This window comes from Orbicella franksi, chromosome 2 (genome assembly GCF_964199315.1).
Source record: "Orbicella franksi chromosome 2, jaOrbFran1.1, whole genome shotgun sequence".
NCBI lineage: Eukaryota > Metazoa > Cnidaria > Anthozoa > Scleractinia > Merulinidae > Orbicella > Orbicella franksi.
Genome location: NC_138146.1, coordinates 13,195,397 through 13,216,302, shown reverse-complemented (window position 1 = coordinate 13,216,302; position 20,906 = coordinate 13,195,397). Strand labels below are relative to the sequence as shown.

The window sequence follows — 20,906 nt, the reverse complement described above, 5'->3', positions numbered from 1 at the left end:
TAATTATTGGAATTCTTCATACACTGCACTACACTTTAACTTCTCGACACCGGCTATTAGCTATATGCCGCATTTGTCACAGCTTTTCTAATGTATAATGAAATAGTCGGAATATATTTTGGCTGCGGAGCACAGTCCAGTTGGAGTCCAGTTGCAGAAGCCCTGCAATTTCGGCCTCGACTCTCGGATTCCTAAATTCCTTCAGGCCCTCCTTGTTATATTCAGATTCGAACTCACTGAATCAAGGAACATCTGAGATCTTCAAGCTGCTGTTGGTGATTTTTCTTGATTAGCATGTTGCTAAGCGACAAAGTATTTTTACAGCTGGGTCAAATATGCCTATTTTATGCACATATATTGTTAAGTGTGTTGATTCGCTGAGCGTCAGGCAGTTAACCACGGTTGATGGTGTGAGATCCATTCTCTCTCTCTCTCTCTCTGTCTCTCTCTGTCTCTCTCTCTCTCCCTGATTGATTAAAATGGCAATGAATGGAAAAATGCATGCCATTTGATTAGGATGCACCCGATGGGGGTGAGGGGTACTACCTTATATAAGCTATACAGGTATATGCGGCGCTTCGGAGTATGATTTTTGACCCGTTTTGGTCTGAAATAGAGAATGACTTACACTCTGGCCTAGAAATGGAAGTGTTGTCGGGAATGTTTTTACGTAAATTGAAACGTATCCTGTAAACTGCAGTGATTTTTAGTGACATACTGATTTTAGAGGCCTGAAATAGAACGTTAATTTTTGGATCAGGTCTGAAATTAGGTGTCGAAAATCACATTTGTTGGTTTGAATTGTCTAACGTTTTCAAGAAACTTCGATCTCCGCACACTCCCATAAAAACTTTTGGGAAGAATGTAGTTAAATTTGTTATGAGCTCGGTTGGTCTATCAGATACTCTTTCTATCTCCGTTAACAGAACAGGCCTAGCTGGCTAGCTGATGTCGTCCCGACCCAAAAATGCCCCTCTGCACTGTCATTGCTATCATGGAGCATGTCTACTCGATTCAAGAATACGTGACAATAGTCTGTGTGACCTCACTTTACGAAAAGCGGTTTGTGTTGACCGGAACCGCGAGTAGCTAGAGGCAAGTTTATTAAAAGGCGCACGAAATCGAATCTACCGCCATCACTAGCGTGAAGTCAGTAGAACAACAATCAATAACATTTGTATACTTAACCGTGAATATTTGAAATAAATTGATTATTCACCACAGTTTTGGTCAGTTTAAAGTATCGAGAAATCTGTTTTTCCCTGACTATTTTAACTTGTCGAAGTCCTGGACTATGTGTATTACGTGTTTACGCTGGCAATAGTCGGAAAAGAGGCCTCGAAAACTCTTAGCTAACTTTCTCGGTATCTCTGTTGACGAAAAGCGCGCGCGGGCGCGTGACTTGCTAAGGCCTGCCCACGCGTGGAATCTCGACCTCTTGTCACGCCTCCGGCTGACGCATCTTTTGGCAGTAATATAATTTGACTTGGCAAGTCATTAACACTTTGGGATTAATTTGCATCGATCTCGATATCAAGTATTAACTCAGAAAGCCAAGTTTCACACATAATCATGAATGTTTGAAATTTTCGTCAGAGGGATGTGAAGCCTGCATGTCTTGCGTGATTATCACCCAATCCTTTGACAATTACAGTGAGTACTTGATTGGTTTAGAGACTCGCACCGTCCAACACGCTCATGGCGTTCAGCTGTCCCTTGATTGTACATGGGAAACGAGTTGTCACGATGCAACCCGCAGCAAATCGTGTTTGATATACGCTTCACGCTTCAACCATGCAGTAAATGCGTCGAAACTAAACAGCGCTGGGCCTTCGTTAGAAAGTAATATTTCCTGTGTATTGGCGCATATACGGAACGTGCATAAGGCTATGTATGTACCTAATAAAACAATCAATTTGTTTTCACCGTCATTTATGTTAATTATAAGATGACAGCTTCCCCCAGGGGATTGTCATTAAGGTGCAATATGGATTTTGCCACTCGTGGCTCGTGAACTTTTTCGTGATGTTAGCACAGTCGCCTTGGATTTTAGACCAAACGTGGCAAAAACGTAAATTCATAGCAAGCTGACGTGACATCATGGCATTAGCCAACAGGAAATTCATTCGTGTACAATCTCGACAATCTTGAAACTCGATATGTAGATTTTAAACATCGAGAGGCTTTCGCCGGATAGTAGTTTCGAACCAGGCGTCACTGCAGGAGGATATTACAGCGAGCAGAAGTAAAAGAACGATTGATAGGCCAGGGCTATTTGGAACTATATTTGAATAATGTGTTTCTGGTTATATTTATTACAATTTGAAGATCGTCAACAATGAAGGAGAAGTCGTGGGGAAGACAAGCAATATTGGAATGCCACTTCTCAAAGGCAGATTCAGAACAATAACATTAGAACCTTCTATTCATAACAAGACAACGAACACTTTGCCAGAGGAAGACGTGAATCAAGAAGAAAGCCAAAGCGACAAAAAGGGAATCATGCCGCCATATCTATCGACTTTGAAATACCAGCTGAAGGATTTCGATGCCGAAGCGATTCGGCAGTCGGACTATTTAGAAGAAGGGATCGAATACACGTCACTTCCAGCACACAGAACCAAAGGAGCGCAAAGCATTACCTTACCCTTGAATATGCCTGTAGTTGAGAGCGAAAAACTGTGCTTTCGACGTAAAAGCGATAATTCGCCCAATTTCAAGCACAAGGTGCATAGTTCAAATGCAGACGATTCTAAAGTTTCGCTTCTTGGGTCACACACAGATGCTGAACAAAATACAGCCAGCGGACGTGTGGACAACTTGAGTGATATGTGTCCAACTTCAGAGAAATGGCTCAACGACATCGATAAACTAACAAGCTTTAAAGCTAAGCACAGACTTGAAATCTTCTCCAAAGAAAAGAAGGAAATGGTTAGAGAATGGACATCGACTCCTAAGAAATTTTACAAGTGTATTTTGAAATGTAGACAAAAGCAATTAGCTTGTAATGGTTATCGAGTCACAAAGCGTGAACAGGGCTCCACAGTTAAAAAGATCTCTTTTCCCGCCGATGTTCTCTTATTTTCAGCTATCGAAGAAAACGCGTCTAAAGAATTGATCGAAATAATCAGAACCCACAGGGTCGATGTGAATTTGTGTAAAAACGCTCGTGGACTTCCCCCGCTTCATCGCGCTGTACAGCGCGGAGCAGTTGATTGTGTGCGCGTTTTACTGTCTCATGCGGCTGACATTAACCTAAGAGACTCCACAAATCGCTCCGCTATCAATTTAGCGATTTCGATGCGCCAATTCGAGTGTATTGTGCTTTTAATCGAGTCAGGAGCAAGCGTAGAGGAATACACGCAACAATGCGTGCAGGAGTACGAAGATGCTTTGGTTTTATCAAAGAGTTGTTATCGCTCTTTTGAAGTCAATGTCTGAAGGACTAAGATCTCCTCAAGCATGACCATCCGGCTGGTTGAAAGGCCATATTGTCCAATATCAGGTTGAAATGGCGTGAACGCGCGTTTGAAATCAATGAGAAATAAAACCAAGGCTTCGTAGTATGGTTTTCTGGTCTCAGTATTTCAGAGACGACAGAGAGCGAATTTTGAAAGTAATTTACCCTCACAAAGAAAATAATCGAGTTTTCTGTATTATTGAAAATAATAAAAATTTAGTCAAACAAACGGTTGTTCCTTAACCTGTAGGTTTGTTTACTCTTCAATAAATTTATTCCATGTCCGTCATTTTTTTCTGAATAAACAGTGAGCGAAGAAGCCACCTTTTACCTCGGTTGTTTTGTTTTGAGAAAAAAAATATTCTCGTCATGACATACATGTAATCTCTCAGAGTAGAGAAAATTATGACATCGATTTCACAAGTTTTCTTTAATACAATATTTCTCTTTTACAGATATTTTAATTAGATAGAAATGATATTCAAAAAGTCCCACAGCTAAATGATTCAGCTGCCATGCATTTAATTTAACCTCGGTAGGCCTCTTGATATAATAAAAAAAGTAATGCAAATGGAGGTCGGAAAATTCTCTTTCAAGGAAGAGGGAGATACTAAATCGTAATTTCTGTTTGTGCAGGGTTAGATATGTTTTTTTGTCGTGCCTATCGTGCGCTGATGACAGAAATGAATTGTACAGTTCCCTGTGGAAATGTGTGTTAACTTTTTCAGTGGACTGTCATTGAGGGTCCCCAATAGGTTTGGCGGGATGCGGGATTTGGCTTTTTTTCGCCGTGATATTTGGGATTTGAGCTGAAAACAGGAGCGGGAAGCGGGATTCACAATTACGAGCGGGAGTGGGGTTTCGTGTTTTTATAGGGTTGGGATGTGGGATTCGCAAATGGAACAGAGCGTGATACGGGATTTCAATTCTTACGTGACCACATAAATTGTTGTTGGCCAGCGCAAAAACTACATGCTGGCAGACACGAATCTTTTTTGCGGAAAACTGTGTCAGGTTTCAAATAATGAATAGCAACGGCTCTGTACCCTGTCATGTTCTGTCAAACGTATCCATTATCGCTTGACTACGTTAGAATCTGTTCATGCGACTCTATGAGGTGTTTGAGTCATATTACAATCATTTGTGTTGACCTCTGACATCAATGACATCTGTCCATTTCCGACATTTTCCACGCTTGCGTCTGCAATCTTGGCCCCCCGATCCTTTCTAGTTTTTCTAGTCTTTCGGATGGTGATGACAGTGATTTACTAAACGAAGTATGTAACATTACGAATTGCGTCACCATATATTACGAAAAAGATCTGCGAGCAGGAATAGAGTCCTAAAGTGTGACGTCACAAAAAAATAAATTTGAGAAATTATGGGATTTGGCGCCATTTTCGAACAGAGCGTCCTTAAAAAGGAGGCTTTGCCAAAAATTACCTCATAATTATAATTCCCAGCTGAAATATAAAGGACGAAAATTTGGTACTGCCCCATATAAGTCTCTCTAATTTTGAGTCAGTTCTAAACTGAAGGAACTGAAACAAATTTTGAAGGGTTCGTATGGGATGCTATCAAACTTTTATCCCTTATATCTCTATCGGGAATTACAATTCAGAGCTAATTTTTGGGATGAGGGCATCTTTTAGGATCCTTTATAAGAATATGACATCATATCCCATAATTTCAAAACTTTTATTTTTGTGACGTCATCACTTTAGGACTCTATGCCCGTCATTCGGAAAGAAAAGTTCTGAGGCCAGATTTCAAGGAAAGTGAAGATGCTGAAAACTTTGGAAGAAACTGTCAATTGTGTTTACGGGCCATCTCTTGAATATGGAAACGAACAATCTTTTCCTTTCACTGATACGTGGACAAAAACAAAACAAAACAGTAAACCGTTTACAGAGAGAAATGTTGTAATCATTTGTGCTTACTTTTCTGCTAGCCATAGCATTCTTTTGTGAACTTTTATGCGATATCTAGTTTTAAAAAGTTTCTGAGTTAATAATTAAATTAAGTACTACTTTAACAAATTAATAATTAACGCAGAAACGTCTTTGAAAAGTGGGCGGGATTGGGATTTCTAGGCAAAAAAGGGCGGGATGGCGGGATTAACAGCAAAAAATGGGCGGGAAAGCGGGATCTGAGAACCCTATTGTGGACCCTCTGTCATTGTGTATCGATTACAAACTGTTGTACTTTCTTAAAAAGAAGGAAGATCCGCGGGATAGATAAAAGTAGCAATTAAAGCTATTCGTTGGCGGATTAAAACTAGCTAAACCTGGTAGCTGACTGTATTCTACGTTCCCGTGAGAGCAGCTAAACTTGTCTTCTTCGTATTAAACAGCGACGGAGTGGGAGTAAAATGGAAATACGCTGGGGAAGTATGACCTTGAGTAGCCTGTCATGTTGTCACGACAATGCTGTTGGGAGTTTGAAAGAACTGGAATTCCTTTTTTTACACACGGAGTTTTGTTCCTATTTGGTATTTCGATTCACAGCTACAAACTGAAATTTCAAGCAATTAACCTCTAAGCCACATTCATAAACGAGTAATTGCTTAATTTTGAAAGCAAGGAATATGTCTCACGGCGCGACTGGGTATTTTACTACCTCCTTCCTTTTTAACTATCTTTTGTCGTAATCTTCACCGATAGGTTTCTACTTTGAGCTAACCTTCTCAGAGCCCAAAACAAGGTGAAATTATAATTGCGAATTTCAGATACTCAAAAAAAAAAACACCTGGTCTTTCACATGATACTCTTGCTCGACAGATTCAGATCATATTCTCTTGTCTTGCTATATTCTTTTTTCCGTCCCGGCCAGCAGGAATAACATGCACGATAACGAGTGCTCTGTTGCTTAGGAACCGTCCGATTGCTGCGAGTTTTAACGGTCTCACGGCGTGGAAAAACGTACGAAGCGCGTAGTTTTCCCCGCGCGCGCCTCCTCCAGGACGTCCCCTAAAGCTCTCCCATAAAACGAAGAAGCCATAAGTTGCAAGGAATTAACTGAGCAATTGTACTAACTTAATTGAAACTGGTTTGACTGTGAACTGAAGATTAAAAACGGCAAAAACCTGATACCCTATTCGGTCTCACTAAAGTTATGGGGGTTTGACTTCTTAAAGTTGCAGCCTGATGCGAAAAAAGACGCTCAAAAGCAATCAACAACAACAACGACGAGCATTCACTTCGACTAAAGGCTTCGATCTAGTAGCTTAAAATTTCGGAAGAGTGGTTTGGTCAGCCGCAAAAATTAATTTCGCCGACTCACTGAGAGAGCGACGGAGTACTCACCACGGGCACCTCCGATCTCGTAGGTTTATGAAGGGATTAAAAAAAGGAAACACATGCACTTTAAGATTATTACTTCTCTGTTAGGTCATCTGCTTAAAATCTGAGAGCGTATTACCTCGTGTTCCTCGTACTTTTCCCGCCACTTGTTGAGCCTAGATAGCAAGACTTTGTGTTGCGATTACTTATCCCATGTTTTCTTCAGATAACATGCGCCCCCGTATTTCGTCTCGAAACATTGGCTAGTAATTAAACAAATTTCTACGCATGTTATTCCAACAATATTCGAACAAAGTACATAATCTTTCTAAGGCCAAATATACACTTGGCTCCCATGCACCGTTTCGGGCCGGGTCGGACGCTTACCTTTTTCCGCCCTAGTTTCGCCTGGTGTTATTTTCAGCTTTTGCTTCAGCTGTTTAAAGGCACAATTTTAAGTTAAATCAGTTTTGTTTCAGGTTTTTAAATCTCCTTTGACGAAAAGATCACACCATTTTGGGACAGCACAAGGCATCATGACCGTACTTATTTTGGCATGAATTCTTAAAGAGTTTGATTAATCGCATCATGGCGAGTGACAAGAGTTTAGCAAGATTAATGGACCTTTGTCATTGTGGTCGGCAACTTGGCACTCATGGCTCAAAGGTTCCGTGAGGTGTTTCAGCTTTCACATGCAAGACCGTGAAAGGGCACGTGCTCGAAACTTCAACGACTTCCAACAGACTCTAAGTGACTCAAGGTTTAGTCAAGCTACGGCTTGGTTGATCAGCTTTTCAACAAATTTCCTGGCTCTAAGGTGTTCATTCCATTTTATTTCTTGCAGGATTAAAATATCTCTTAAATATGCATGGAAAGGATTAGTGTCGTATTGCAAAAGATGATCTAAAGCTGCAAATTAAAACAAGACGAATAACTACAATTAATCTTACGGCAGGTCATTTCTGCGATGTAGAATATTGCCTCTAGTTTCCTAGGGAACAAAAGGCTTGAAACACGGGGAATGACAGAAAACAAGAGAACCGCGCAGATTTGGAAACTTTCATCAGATGGCCGGATTGCCAACGGCAGCGTCCACACTGCTACGCCGGAGAAATTTGAGAACGCAGCTTTAATTCCAGGGTTTGGCCTACCGGCCATACTAATCCGTCACGAAAACGGAGCTTTCCATGAGCAGGAGGACTTTGAGGACGTCGGCTTTGCATTTTTATTTGGACGGAAAACGTTTTGAAAACGATTTCCCTGGCCTTGTTTTCCTTAATCACAAATCTAAAATGACCGGTGATTGTTGCGTTTTTAGATTCCTCCACGGTTGTGTGGGCGGAAAACATTTGATGCGTTTTCAGGGTGAAACCTTCGTTTTCAAATATACTTCCAGGGTAGTGTGGACGGGGCCTATAATAATTTGGGTTCAGTAGGTTTTTCTCCATGCAGGCTTCACGGCGTGCTTGCCATCGCTAGGGAGTCAAGACAGCTTTAATGGATAAAGAAGTCTTAAATAAAATACATTATGATTTCGGTATTCTTATTTACGTGCAGGTATTAACCATTACCAGAATAGGCCTAAAATGAGTTGTAATGAGTGTAGGGAAGCAATGACGTGTGACGTAATGCCACCAAAACAAAGTACAGGACATTTCACAAATAGGTGCTGATGGACACGGAATACATTTGCAGACCTCTCTAACATGACTAACATCGATAATCGATAAAGTTCTTCGTACGTGCCTCGACAAATAGCGTTTGAAGGATTAAGCAATAGCAATTTCCTCGAGCTACATTCACAGCTGTCGGTCATATTTCACAGTAGTGTTATTCCGTCACAATCGATTACCAAGTACATACATTTTGCATCAACGCGCATGACAATGTGGTTGACACAACGGGAGGGCTTGCATGTGTCCCACGAGGATCATCGCCCGCGTCTTTGACGATTTGGTCACAGTGTCAGGAAACGATATCGTGTTTTGGAAAAGTATATGTCCTCAAGAAAGCCACACTTGTTCATGTTGTATCAGAATGGCTGTTCACACGTGTCCGGGTTAAAGTCATTTTAGACGATGACTTGATTCCAGAAAATTAATACAATTTAAAGCAAGGAAAGAACTGTGTTGGACTGTGAATTTCTTATGGCCAGTGATGAAAAAATCCTCGACGAGTTGCATTTTCTTTCCTGGAAAATCGAGGCATTAGAAAGGAAGCTTGAAACCAGTTTGGCAATTCAAGAAGACCTGGCAGCCAATTTGCTACCAGAAGACGGCTCGTCTGCGGCATCTGTAACGGCAATCAAGAAATGTGGGAGAAGGCACGTCTCCGGTTCGAGTTGTTCAGAACCTATTTCCAGCGACGATGAACACAACAGTTCGCGCCTTGATAGTGCGATCTCTAAAGATTCAGAACACGAGCTCGAACGCAGCACTTCTTATCTCATTATTCCCGTCGGCAGCTACAAAGACAATGACTCTTATTCATTTACAACAGAAAAACAAACTTTCATATGGTCAGAAATGGATGATAATGCGCGTAAATATATTACCTGTGAAGACGCATTTATCGGGGATAACGACGGCGCCACAGAGAATAAGATCAATGCTAATCAGCGAGATTTAAGCATTCCAAGTGTTACCAATTCGCTAAAATCGTTTGCGAATGAAGTGATACCGCTACCGAGCCAAAGGAGCTTTGGTACAAGCGAAAAGCAAATGCGTACTCAGAGGAATGAACGTGTCTCCGAGATAATTCCTTCGGAAGATTGTTTACTTAATTCAAGAGGATCACATTCCAATGCCTATGATCCGTTTGAAGGGAAACGGGAAGTTGGAGGTGCTATCGACATTGAATACGATCAAGAAGAGAAAATGGTGTCTACAGAATGCAAAGATTATAAGCTGCCTTTAAGCCGCAAATATGGCCTTACTATTGGCATAGCAACGGCTAAAGAGCCTTCTCAAGGCATCAGCTCTAGTGGCGTTAACTCGTTTAAACCCATTGCTCGACATCATTCTGAAAGATTTCAAAGTCATTTCGCAGCTGACGAAATCAAGGAGCAGAGGGCAGTGGATGAGCAATTGAGGTCTTTGTTCAAACAATCAACAACTCAATCAACGCATTCTTCTGATGGGGCAACATTTGATCAAATTTACCATCACTCTTCAGAGTCAATGCACTGTGACAACGAGAAATACATGGAATACAAACAGAGCTCAAGTGATTTTAAACCTGACATCAGCGCTTATTACACAGAAAAAGCCGGTGAACCATCTTACAACGTGATCTATGTTGATTCGGAGCCACTTGAGGGCGATCACACTAACTACGATTTTGTTGACACTTTAGGAGAACGAGAAGCATTCTATTATGAAAGGAATCCAGCCAAATTAAATGCAAATCTCAGTGATGCGTTTGAACAATCATCTTCGACAAACACGGAACCAGACAGACAGCAAGCAATGGCAGATTATCCACTACTCGTGAAGAATGGAAAGTACGAAAACGTTGTTTATTTTACACGGCAAGTGGAGCAATACCAGAACGGAAACCATGGATTAAAACAGAACGAAACGATGAACTGTGACGCTGTTGCGAGCAACAAGCTTATTGAAATGCAAATGAATCACGTTCCAGAAGAACAAAGATACGAGCACGCCTATTATACTCGTAAACGATTTGACGCTAAGAGTCTTTTAACAAACAATGGCACTGGTTACACAGACGGCAATGAGAGCGGACAACACATTCAAAACGTCCCAGCAGATGTAAACAACAACGGCGAAGCTGTAAAGGCAGTACTATTCCGAGTTGACAAAACAAAACCACAGTACCAGGAGGCTGATGGGCATATTTCACAGTTTAATGATCAATTCTTTGGCATTGTTGGCTACAACAATGATTACAAAGCAATTAGCACTGATAGCAATGACAGGGTCGCCACCCGCACCACGCGGTCAAAAAGCCATCCGGTACACCCTAGTTATCATCAAATTATGCGAAATCTTCACGCACCAAAGCGAGGACCACACACGCATCATTCCAGAGAAGATGCATTCGAGAATCATCCGGAAAAAAGAGTTCCAAATGATAACACACACTCGAAGTTTCACTTCCATTCGAGAGAAGATGAATTCGAGAATCATCTGGAGAAAAGAATTCCACATGATAACACACGCTCGAAGTTTCCCTTTGAGGCAGACGCCTTAACTGAAAGCGGGTTTTCGGAGACGTTGATGTCAGCGTTGAGTGATGATGTGTTCTTTGACTCCACACCAAATCCGGACTTGGTAAGCCAAACGCCTTCAGGGAATGTTATTACCACTAATCACGATGCAGCGCCCGAGGTGTCCGGATCAGAGAGCTCTTATTCTTCTCTCACAAGCATCAGCTCTAATAACGGTGGCATCTACCCATGGAAAATTCGCAAAGACTCGCTGTCTCGTCAGGATTATAATGAGAGAAAGCAGTTTGTCATTCCCGATTATGAACATTCAGCTTTGGAAAGAAACTCCCGCCCCTCCTCAACTTCGTCATACTTCAGAGATAACGAGCCATCGTCTGACAGTGAACCCTATGTTCGAAGCTTCAGGCTGTCACCCCTACCACGCCCTGCTCGCGCTCCATCTCTTCACGAACAGCTCATGGGGGATATTCTTCGGCGTGAATACACAACTGGGCAAATAAGAGTTTCATCGCCAACTTCAAGTGTAGATACTAGTGATCTCTCTACGAGTGACCGTGTTTGCGAGTGCCAGTATCAATGTGAATGTCAGACCGGAATTCCTACAGCTGAAGACTTTAGAGAGGAACTGAAAGCCATTTCTACATATGTGTTGAATGCACGCAAGGAATCAGCATCTCTCTATAAAAAGCCGCAAGTAAAATATTACCTGGACGAAGAGCAGGGGGACATGGACATTTTTGGTGGCTGCCTTCAAAAGAAAGAAAACAAAACTGTCCCGATGCTCGTAAGGGTCATCTTAAGACTTCGAAAGCACTTTTTTGGAACACTGGACTCAAAAACTCCTTTCGAGGAAAAGAGTGAGAGCGATGTTAATAACAATGAACGTATTTCCTTGGAAAAACTCGAGGAACAAACTTTCAACAGGAAGCAGCGGGGTCGAAAAATTTCCTTCTCACCTTCAGCCATGCTTCTGAGTGCAATTGGTGAGAATTCAGCGGCGGAAGTCAAGGAAGTCATTGAAAAGGAGAGAATAGATGTGAATCAGTTAAGTCCCAGTGGTCGCTCATTGTTACACAAAGCAGCCGCTGCTGGAGACCTGGAAAGCATTCACACCCTCATTCAATACGGCGCCTTGGTTAATATCGTCGACCAAGATGGTTTTCCGCCGATTCATTCCGCACTTAAGAAAGCTCATTATAAATGTGCTATACTGCTTATTGAATGTGGAACTGATATTGCTCGGTATACAACGGAACGCATCCGGGAATTCATGGAAATTAGAGACATGACGACAGGGCATTTCCCTGTTCTCCTGAAAACAAATTTGTGACGTAATGTGAAGAACAGTGACGTGCTAAAACTTTCCTTAGGAGAGTTATCAACGTTTACCTCAGACGGGAACTGAAATGACTCTCCAATGCTTTTCAAGAGTGATTTTCTTTACAAAATAGCTTGTTTAAAATAGATGAGCACCGAACAATTCAAAATCGAAAACTATTCAGTACTTTATTGAAAATCATCGATTTCATTAAAAATTAAGTCAAGAAGAAATAACTGGATAAAGGTGAAAAAGTGTGAAAAGCATTGAAAATCATTTATTTTTTAAAAAAAATAAGTCAAGAAGAAACTGAATGAAGGTGAAATGGTGTGAAAAACGTGTTTTTCGTAAATTTGCGTCAAGTCTGGGCTGATGTCTTTAAATTATTCGCTGTTTTTAATTACAGACTCATGTAATTAGAATCTTAGAATCATGAAGTAAATTATGCTTTGTAACACTTTATATAAATATTACACTGTATTCCAATGTACGGCCAGGGATTCTTCAGTTACCTGCACGTATAGCAGTTAAACATGTTTACTTGGTATATGTTACATAGCTGTCCAGGCTTACGTGAATCTCACGCGATCGCTCATTGATGACTTGGCTATGATTTAAACTTACGCCACGTGGGATACTCATTTATTTTTTTTTTTATTTTTACTGTTGCGTATGAAATAGACTACAGTTAATGACTAGCCCCGGTCAGTGGGAATATCTAGTTAGGTTTTTTTCCTCGGTTTCTCAATGAGTGAATGTTGAAGGAAGCATCTTGATTTAAAGAGAAGCGAAAATGTTTATTACGCCGCGACAACTCACTATTTGTGTACTCAGTTTTAGTTCTCAGTAGGCCCTTCCTCGACACACCATAAAAATGAATTAAAACACTTTAACTACGACATTGAAATCGCTCAAAAATGCCACCGTGCTGTCCTCTAAAAAGTACCTTTCTGCTTGGATTTTTTTAGTGAATTTGTTTTCTTCTGTTGGTATTCCCCTTCTCTATCTCTTCTTTTATGTGAAAAGATAGTCCAAGAAACGTTTTGCGAGCAGACAATTACGCCAACCACGGCTCACTAGAACAAAATCGTAAGTAATCGCATTCTTGAACACAAAAAGTAACTATCTATCACGAAAATATCGCATACTTGGGTCACCGTCTTTGCAACAAACCGGTAGATAATGCCATCTGTAGAATTCAGGGACGGGTTTAATCGGCTTTCAACAATCCAAGATTTATGTCAATGAACATTTCAGTTGTATCACTTATTGACGATTTTTTGTTCCGTAAGTTTTTGCCCTAGCTTTACTTTCAAACTTAAACTTAGCAGTGGAAGTTGCTTCTCACGTAAAAGGAATTGATGACGTGGGTTAAATTTTAATCCTGCAAGTTTAGCGATAACCGGCTTATATATGGACCAGGTGTGTTGTCATCTTGCCATTTGAACAGAAAACAAAATCATCACAGAGTAATTCTTATAGCGTCCCAGCAATTACTCCTGGTACTAACAGTCACCTTATAATACTCTATTCTGTCGAACATTTGTCACTGTAGGTGTGTCTGTTTATGTAGCTGAGTGTAGTTTTGTAGCTGTAATACAGGGACACAGAAGCCATCAGATACTCTGCATTGACATGCAGTTCAGTTGGGTTCTCTTTGGTTTGCCAGTGACTGGCTTTGGTTGCTTGCCGTCCACAATAAGTTTCGTCACGCATTTGTGTAATGGGAACAAGTTAGCCACGACACACATCACGATGCCGTGTTTCACTGAGGTTCGCCATTTTCTACCTACAGTGTATACGCTGAAATAAACTACGTAGATCTGTTTCTTTTTATTCTACATAATGTGACCAGGTCAGTAGCAGTCACAGCCAAGACTAGATCGAAGAAGACCAAGTTGGTATATTTGGATTGATTTTCTCTTGTACTGACTCACAACACATTAAGGATAACGTCCTTTCTTCACCCCTTATCAAAGGGCCTAAAAGGAAGAGGGACAGGTTTTGGACAGGAATTATTATTTTCAACTCCGTCAGTTAATGTTGGCCCAACGAATCGAGGGCACCTATATCACCAAGCGTTAGTGTTCTAGAATTGTTTACAAGTGGGAATTATTGCACAGGTTTCTCTTTCAATATTTTCCTTTGAAATCATCTTAAGCTTCGTTACAGGTTAACTCTCCGTTGAGAACTGGGTGTGATCTGTGTCATCGTGTCGTCTTTGCGGTCTTAATTATTCAGCAAAGAAAACCAGACGTTAAAGCGCAGGTCGCAAGTAAATGTCTTTACTTACGGGTCACGTAAAACTCTATACTATATCTTTTCTTTCATCTCATTGTGTGCATAATGATCATCATGTATTGACTGAGGATAGCTTTGAAAGAAAATTATTTTTATTTATGAACGCTTATAAACATTGAACCTGAGAACCTCCTAGCGGTCTTGGGAAAAAGGGGAAATAATCATTTATTTATATACCTTGGATTTATTTGAGGGAATAAGGTTAATTTACATGGGCGGCTCTGCTATTAACCGGAATTTTGGCGATATGTTTTAGGGAGTATTCAAGTTACAAGAGTTTGCACAATCGGCAACTTTCCACTATTTTGCCCCAGAAGGCTTTAGAGAGAAGAAATCGTCTTAAAAAGTATTTTCCATCATCTTGTGTATTGCCATGGTTTTGGTCTACCTCGCAAATTCGGTGAAATATATCTGTCTGGATTCGCAAAAAAATAGCCACAGAATTTGACTTGTCACTGATAATCTTGATATAATTCTGTCCTAGAGCTACAGTCTGAAATTGCCTTTCAGCGAAAATAAATAGAAATGTACTATATATGTGTTGGAAATACTGAAATACCATAACAATTGCAATAGAAACCGTCTAGTTGTAGTTTAGGTCAGGATTTGGAGGCTTAAGAGCAGTGCAGAATAGTTTTCCGCAGACTCGTTTCCAGTCTCCGCGTATTAGCGGCCGCTTTAGTGGTCTCGCTAAACACAGATTGAGTCCACACAAGTTAGAAAACAACAAATCGTGTTTGTAAGATAATACGGCAAATTAAAGACCCAAATTTACGTCCGTGTAGATTTTGATTCGCGAAATTTGTCTGAGTGATTTTACTGATAACAAACCCAGTGATTGAACTCAGCAGTAGAAGTCTGGCATGACACAAGTTATCGTTGACAATGCGACAGTTCTCGGGAACAGTTACCACCCAAAAAAAACAGATTTTCTGCTTCTGTCCTTGATGTTGTTGGCAGAATATATGCCCTGAGGTGGCTTTACAACGATTCACAACGGTTGACAACGATTCACAGCGGTTCACATGACACAAATAAAGAAATATGTGTTATTGGCCGGCTGGGAGGTCCGTATAGTGAAAAACTGTGACCGAGGTCTTTCAAGCCCGAGGTCACAGTTTTTCACTATACGGACCGACCCTAAGCCGGACAATAAAATGTTTATCTTTTTTTCTTGCGGTGAATTGGCTTACAAGTGGGTTTGTTTTCGCAGCTTTGTCATTGAATTGGCTTACGCGCCGTCTACAGACTCTACAAACCATTCGTAAAAAATCTAACGAGCGAACGAGCGAGTAACTCAGATACTAGAAAAAGAAAGATGCGTTAAAGAACAGATTTATACCGAACTACTCTATGTTAGTTGCATTTAGTTCACCATTTAAGTTCTCTAAAAGTGTTTTTCCGGTGTGAAATTTTGTGCAAAGTTTGAAGGTGTACTACGAAAACAATTTCTGTCAGTTGTTGCGAATCACTCGAAATCAGAATTTTCTACCGTAAATTGAGTAGCAGATAGTGAGGAAATTCGTGAAGTGTATTCCACAGAAATTCTCTCAAATACGGCAACGATCGGAGAGATAAACTCGACTGAAATGGACTCTTTTTTTCCTTAAAATTGCACAGCGAGAGTCACGCAGGATTACGCCCCATTACAGCGCCGAGCTACAAACAGCCAAACAAACTCTCACAACTTCAAAAAACTCAATTGAATTTACTTACAGTGACTTTCCTTGCCATTTAAAGGTGAATAGAGATAAACTTGCGTTGATTAATCGTCTATGGAAGTGTAATTCGTTCACGAAAATAGATCAACTCGAGGGATTCCGCCCGCTGTGGCGGTCCGGATGAGAAAATTCCGCCCGCTCCAGGAACCAATCAGATTGCAGGATTTGTTGATTTCCCCCCGCTCACGAGCTGAGAAAAAGATAATATCTTTTATTTTCTTTAATCGGGGATGTGAACCGTTGTGAGCCATTGAAATCTACTGTACATGTCTTGCTCATGTGCACCGTAAAAAAACAGAATTTACGTAAAAAACAAAAGATATTGTCGCCTTTCTGCATCAATCCAGAAAAAAAACAAAAACAAAAACAAAACAAAAAAAAAATCAATGGCTCCTCGAAAACCATTTCGTGAAATAATTCTCGCCAATAATTAACCTATGTGGCGTAATAATTGCACTCTATTGGTCCACGACAGGATCTATAGTTTGCTAGACAATGATGCTAAGTACTACTGAGTAGACGGAACAGTGCCGGATGATGCTGGGAAAGCTTCGCACTGTGTAAAATATAATTCAGACAATCGTGGACAAAAGTAGTTGAGAAACTCCCCGACAAAGACCTGTTTCGTTGAACACGTGAGTTTTTCAATATCCAATTTTCACATTTCGACCCCCTCTCCCCTTTTCAATGTTGCAACTACGTGACAGTGTCCACGGAGCGTACTTCAACATTGAAAAGGGGGAAAACGGAGGTTTGGCTATCGACAAAAAAGACTGTTTTTTAAAATTACGGAAGGAAGCCGTCAGAAAGCGTTTGTTTCGCTTAAATGAGTCAACACCTTTGTCCATGATTGTAGCTTTGCACAAGGCTTATCGTAGCTCAAATAAAAGGAAATAACTCTCCTGTATGCCTTTTGAGGCCAGGAAGACTATATTGAGTTATTCACCGTCTTTTCGTTGAATCATGAATTGCACAATTTAAGTAAGAGTGCTTTTAACATGAAATTGGACTCTAAATCAACACGAACGCACAGCGGAGAGCTGATCTATAGCTTTCTAAAGGCCAGCATCGTCCTGAATGGACTGAACAAGAGCTTCCTACATCGGGAATCGATTGAACTTCAAACAAACTAAGCCATAGTTAGCAGTAAGCGAACACTTAACATGTTATCGTTACGTCAATTATCGACCGGAAGCCACGCAAATATATTTCTTCCGCGTTGGCGAATCACAGACAGTTCTGATAGTTAGCTAGGCCGTGAACGCCTAAAATTGATAAAACAACTGAGGAAATTCTACTCACGATCAGCGCTTGACCCATTGTTCTTCACTCCGTTTGTAACCATGTTTTGCTCGCAAATAGCAATATCCCGGATTCTCTTGCCCGGATGTGCTTGAATTTTATCGAGTGGGAAATGCCAGTTCCCGACCTCAACAGATTTTTAAGTCTTTAGCGACATCAAAGTTCAGAGGAAATAACGCCAACAGCAGCTAGAAATGTCTAGTCCATTGCACGTGTAAGCCCTAAATTGATGTGGCTAAAGCTCTTTGCTGTCTAAAGCAAGCACAACATTATCGCCACAGTGCAAACGGCCTACTATTACGGGGCTAAATGAAGCCCCGTTCCAGTACAGGGCCCTTTTATGTTCGATAACGGGCGATAGCAAATCGTTAGGCTTGCACCTTCATTGGACTTAATGATGTCCTCGGGCAGACTTCCTTTAGACAGCAGTTACAGAACGCTGATCAGTCGGTTCCTTCTCAGAGTCACAGCGCGAACTGAAATTCAGGAGAGTGTAGAAACATTCAGCAAGAAGTTCTTTACATTTTATGCTAGGCAATATTTACAGGCTGCTGCCATAGGGAAAGCAAAATAAAAAAAAAACAACAATAAAATAAAATAGTAATAAAAAAATAAAATAAATAAAACCCCCTTGATTTCTTTAACACTGTTTTCATAAACCCATGCAGACATATATTTCAACGGATTAAGACCAGGAACCATAATCGGGGACGGAGACAGTAAGCGCGCGCCATTTCTAGTATTGGGGCTGTCCCCATGATATGGAACAATGTTCCTATTTTTAGAACAAATTGCGCCATCGCCTGCGGCACACGCCTCTGCACACGCGCGTACATGCTGCGAGAATTTTTGCGGATGTCGCGCGGGGGAAATGGCGTCCGAAATTCCCGAAATTTTTCATGTTTTTGGCCCACAACTCAACGCGTTTACGTCTGTGGGAATTTTGCTAAAATATTTTCGTCGTAAGCTGCTCCAGTTGGAGTGAAGTAAGACAGTGTCGAATTTAGGTATGTTCCGCTTTAAGCTTATATATATCGCTGACCAAGGCCCAGTTCAGACGTCGTGCTTTTGCCGTGCCGAACTAAAATCAGGATTTAAGTTCGACAAAAGCACGGCAGAAGCACGGCGTCTGAATCAAACTTTTGCATTAAGTTCGGCAAGCAATTAAGTTCGACAAGCTCTGCCGTGCTACACGACTCTGGCACGGCAGTGATTCAGACGTCGTGCTTTTGCCACGCTAAACAAAATTCATAAATTATATTAATGTATTTTGGCGAGATTGCGTTCCCACGGGGAGTGAGGAGGAGAATTGCTACGAGGCATCACTAAATGCTGAATTTGGTTCGACTCTGGCACGACGGCTGAATCAGAGTTGTTTCTTTGCCGTGCTACAGTCGAACCAAATTGCAATTTAGTTCGGCACGGCAAAAGCACGACGTCTCAACTGGGCCCAATTTGTGTTCCGATGCTTCTTTTACATGAGCTGTACATTACTCCACTGTAAATTCAGGAGTACCCAACGACAGTTTCGAAGAAAATCCACCATACAGTGTACTTAACATTACCTGAGTGTCACTACGTCAATCTTGTTTAATATTTAACTTTCCTGGGAAAAAAATACCCGCTCTTCACCGCCAGCAAGCATGATTTTGAACTTATCGGACTCCCAGCCAGCGCTCGACGTTGAGGTCGTCAACGAGCCAGCATGCTTTAAATTTGTCACCTAGCTAGCCAGCATGAAAAAGTTTGCCAAAAGTTTGCCAGCATGTTCGAGTATACCATTTTTTGCCAGCCGGCGAGCGAGTAATTTCAATATACCATAGCAAGGTGCATTTCCTTAAAACTATTTATATAACAACGGATTTAGTATTGCGTACCCTGAACGCAAAAAAATACGTTAATGGTTTCATTTTTACTTTTGACTGGAAAGGTTTCGTAAAACTCAAAAGATTACACTTACCATACAACAGTAAACCAAGAGAGGGAAAGATAAAATGTGCTTACAGTGTTCTGATTATCCTTGAGGGATCCAAGCTTCACTCTGAAAATAAATCGTGAATTCCTTCCAAAAGAAGAGTGAAGTATAAACAATGTCCATTCGGTTAACAGACGTAATCTAGATATTCAGTTAATGAAGATCTATTGTTGTTATTACAAGTACAACAAGCAACCTATCAGTTGTTTCAAACGCTTACATCCGACAAACTTTCACATTCATTTCATTTCCCAGAGTTATTGTTCCAAAAAGTCAACGAACCTCCATGCAAAGAACTAAAAACTGTTTAGCTCATGAAGTAAAAGCAAAACAAGATTACAAAGCCCTCACTAGGCTTTGGCTACCAAGAGTCTGTCATTTTTATAATCAAATGAACCTACGAAACAAACAGATGTCAGTTACCTTTATCAGTATAACATTTCCTTGGCGAAATAGCAAATCCCCGCAAAAGATTCAATACAGAAGCCGGAAGGATTTGCAGCAAAAGCAATCGCAAGTTGTTCGTAAGGCGATCACCGCAAAAGACTCACGTCAGAAGCCGTAAGGATTCGCAGCAAAAGCAAGCGTTAGTCGTTCATCAGGTGATCGGCGCAAAGGACTCACGACAGAAGCCGCAAGGATTCGCAGCAAAAGCAATCGTTACTTGTTCGTAAGGTGATCCCCGCAAAAGACTCACGACAGAAGCCGCAAGGATTCGCAGCAAAAGCAATCGTTAGTCGTTCGTAAAGCGATCACCGCAAAAGACTCACGACAGAAGCCGCAAGGATTCGCAGCAAAAGCAATCGTTAGTTGTTCGTAAGGCGATCACCGCAAAGACTCACGACGGAAGCCGCAAGGATTCGCAGCAAAAGCAATCGTTAGTAACTGTTGTTCGTAAGGCGATCACCGCAAAAGACTCACGACAGAAGCCGCAAGGATTCGCAGCAAAAGCAATCGTTAGTAACTGTTGTTCGTAAGGCGATCACCGCAAAAGACTCACGACAGAAGCCGCAAGGATTCGCAGCAAAAGCAATCGTTAGTAGTTCTAAGGTGATCACCGCAAAAGACTCACGACAGAAGCCGCAAGGATTCGCAGCAAAAGCAGTCGTTAGTTGTTCGTAAGGCGATCACCGCAAAAGACTCACGACAGAAGCCGCAAGGATTCGCAGCAAAAGCAATCGTTAGTAACTGTTGTTCGTAAGGCGATCACCGCAAAAGACTCACGACAGAAGCCGCAAGGATTCGCAGCAAAAGCAGTCGTTAGTCGTTCGTAAGGCGATCACCGCAAAAGACTCACGACAGAAGCCGCAAGAATTCGCAGCAAAAGCAATCGTTAGTAGTTCTAAGGCGATCACC

At 41.2% G+C, this 20,906-nt stretch overlaps 2 protein-coding genes across 2 annotated transcripts; both read left to right on the top strand.

Annotated features, from left to right (window-relative positions):
* The first annotated feature begins 1,507 nt into the window (after nucleotides 1–1,507).
* Nucleotides 1,508–3,788, top strand: LOC145478026 (uncharacterized). The gene has a single exon (XM_081455912.1). The coding sequence runs from the start codon at nucleotides 2,377–2,379 to the stop codon at nucleotides 3,439–3,441; it is 1,065 nt and encodes a 354-aa protein (XP_081312038.1). The 5' UTR covers nucleotides 1,508–2,376; the 3' UTR covers nucleotides 3,442–3,788.
* Nucleotides 3,789–5,297: 1,509 nt separating this feature from the next.
* LOC145478025 (uncharacterized) lies at nucleotides 5,298–14,007 on the top strand. Its single transcript, XM_081455911.1, has one exon. It carries the CDS (start codon nucleotides 8,889–8,891, stop codon nucleotides 12,261–12,263), a length of 3,375 nt encoding a protein of 1,124 aa, XP_081312037.1. The 5' UTR covers nucleotides 5,298–8,888; the 3' UTR covers nucleotides 12,264–14,007.
* Nucleotides 14,008–20,906: the final 6,899 nt, after the last annotated feature.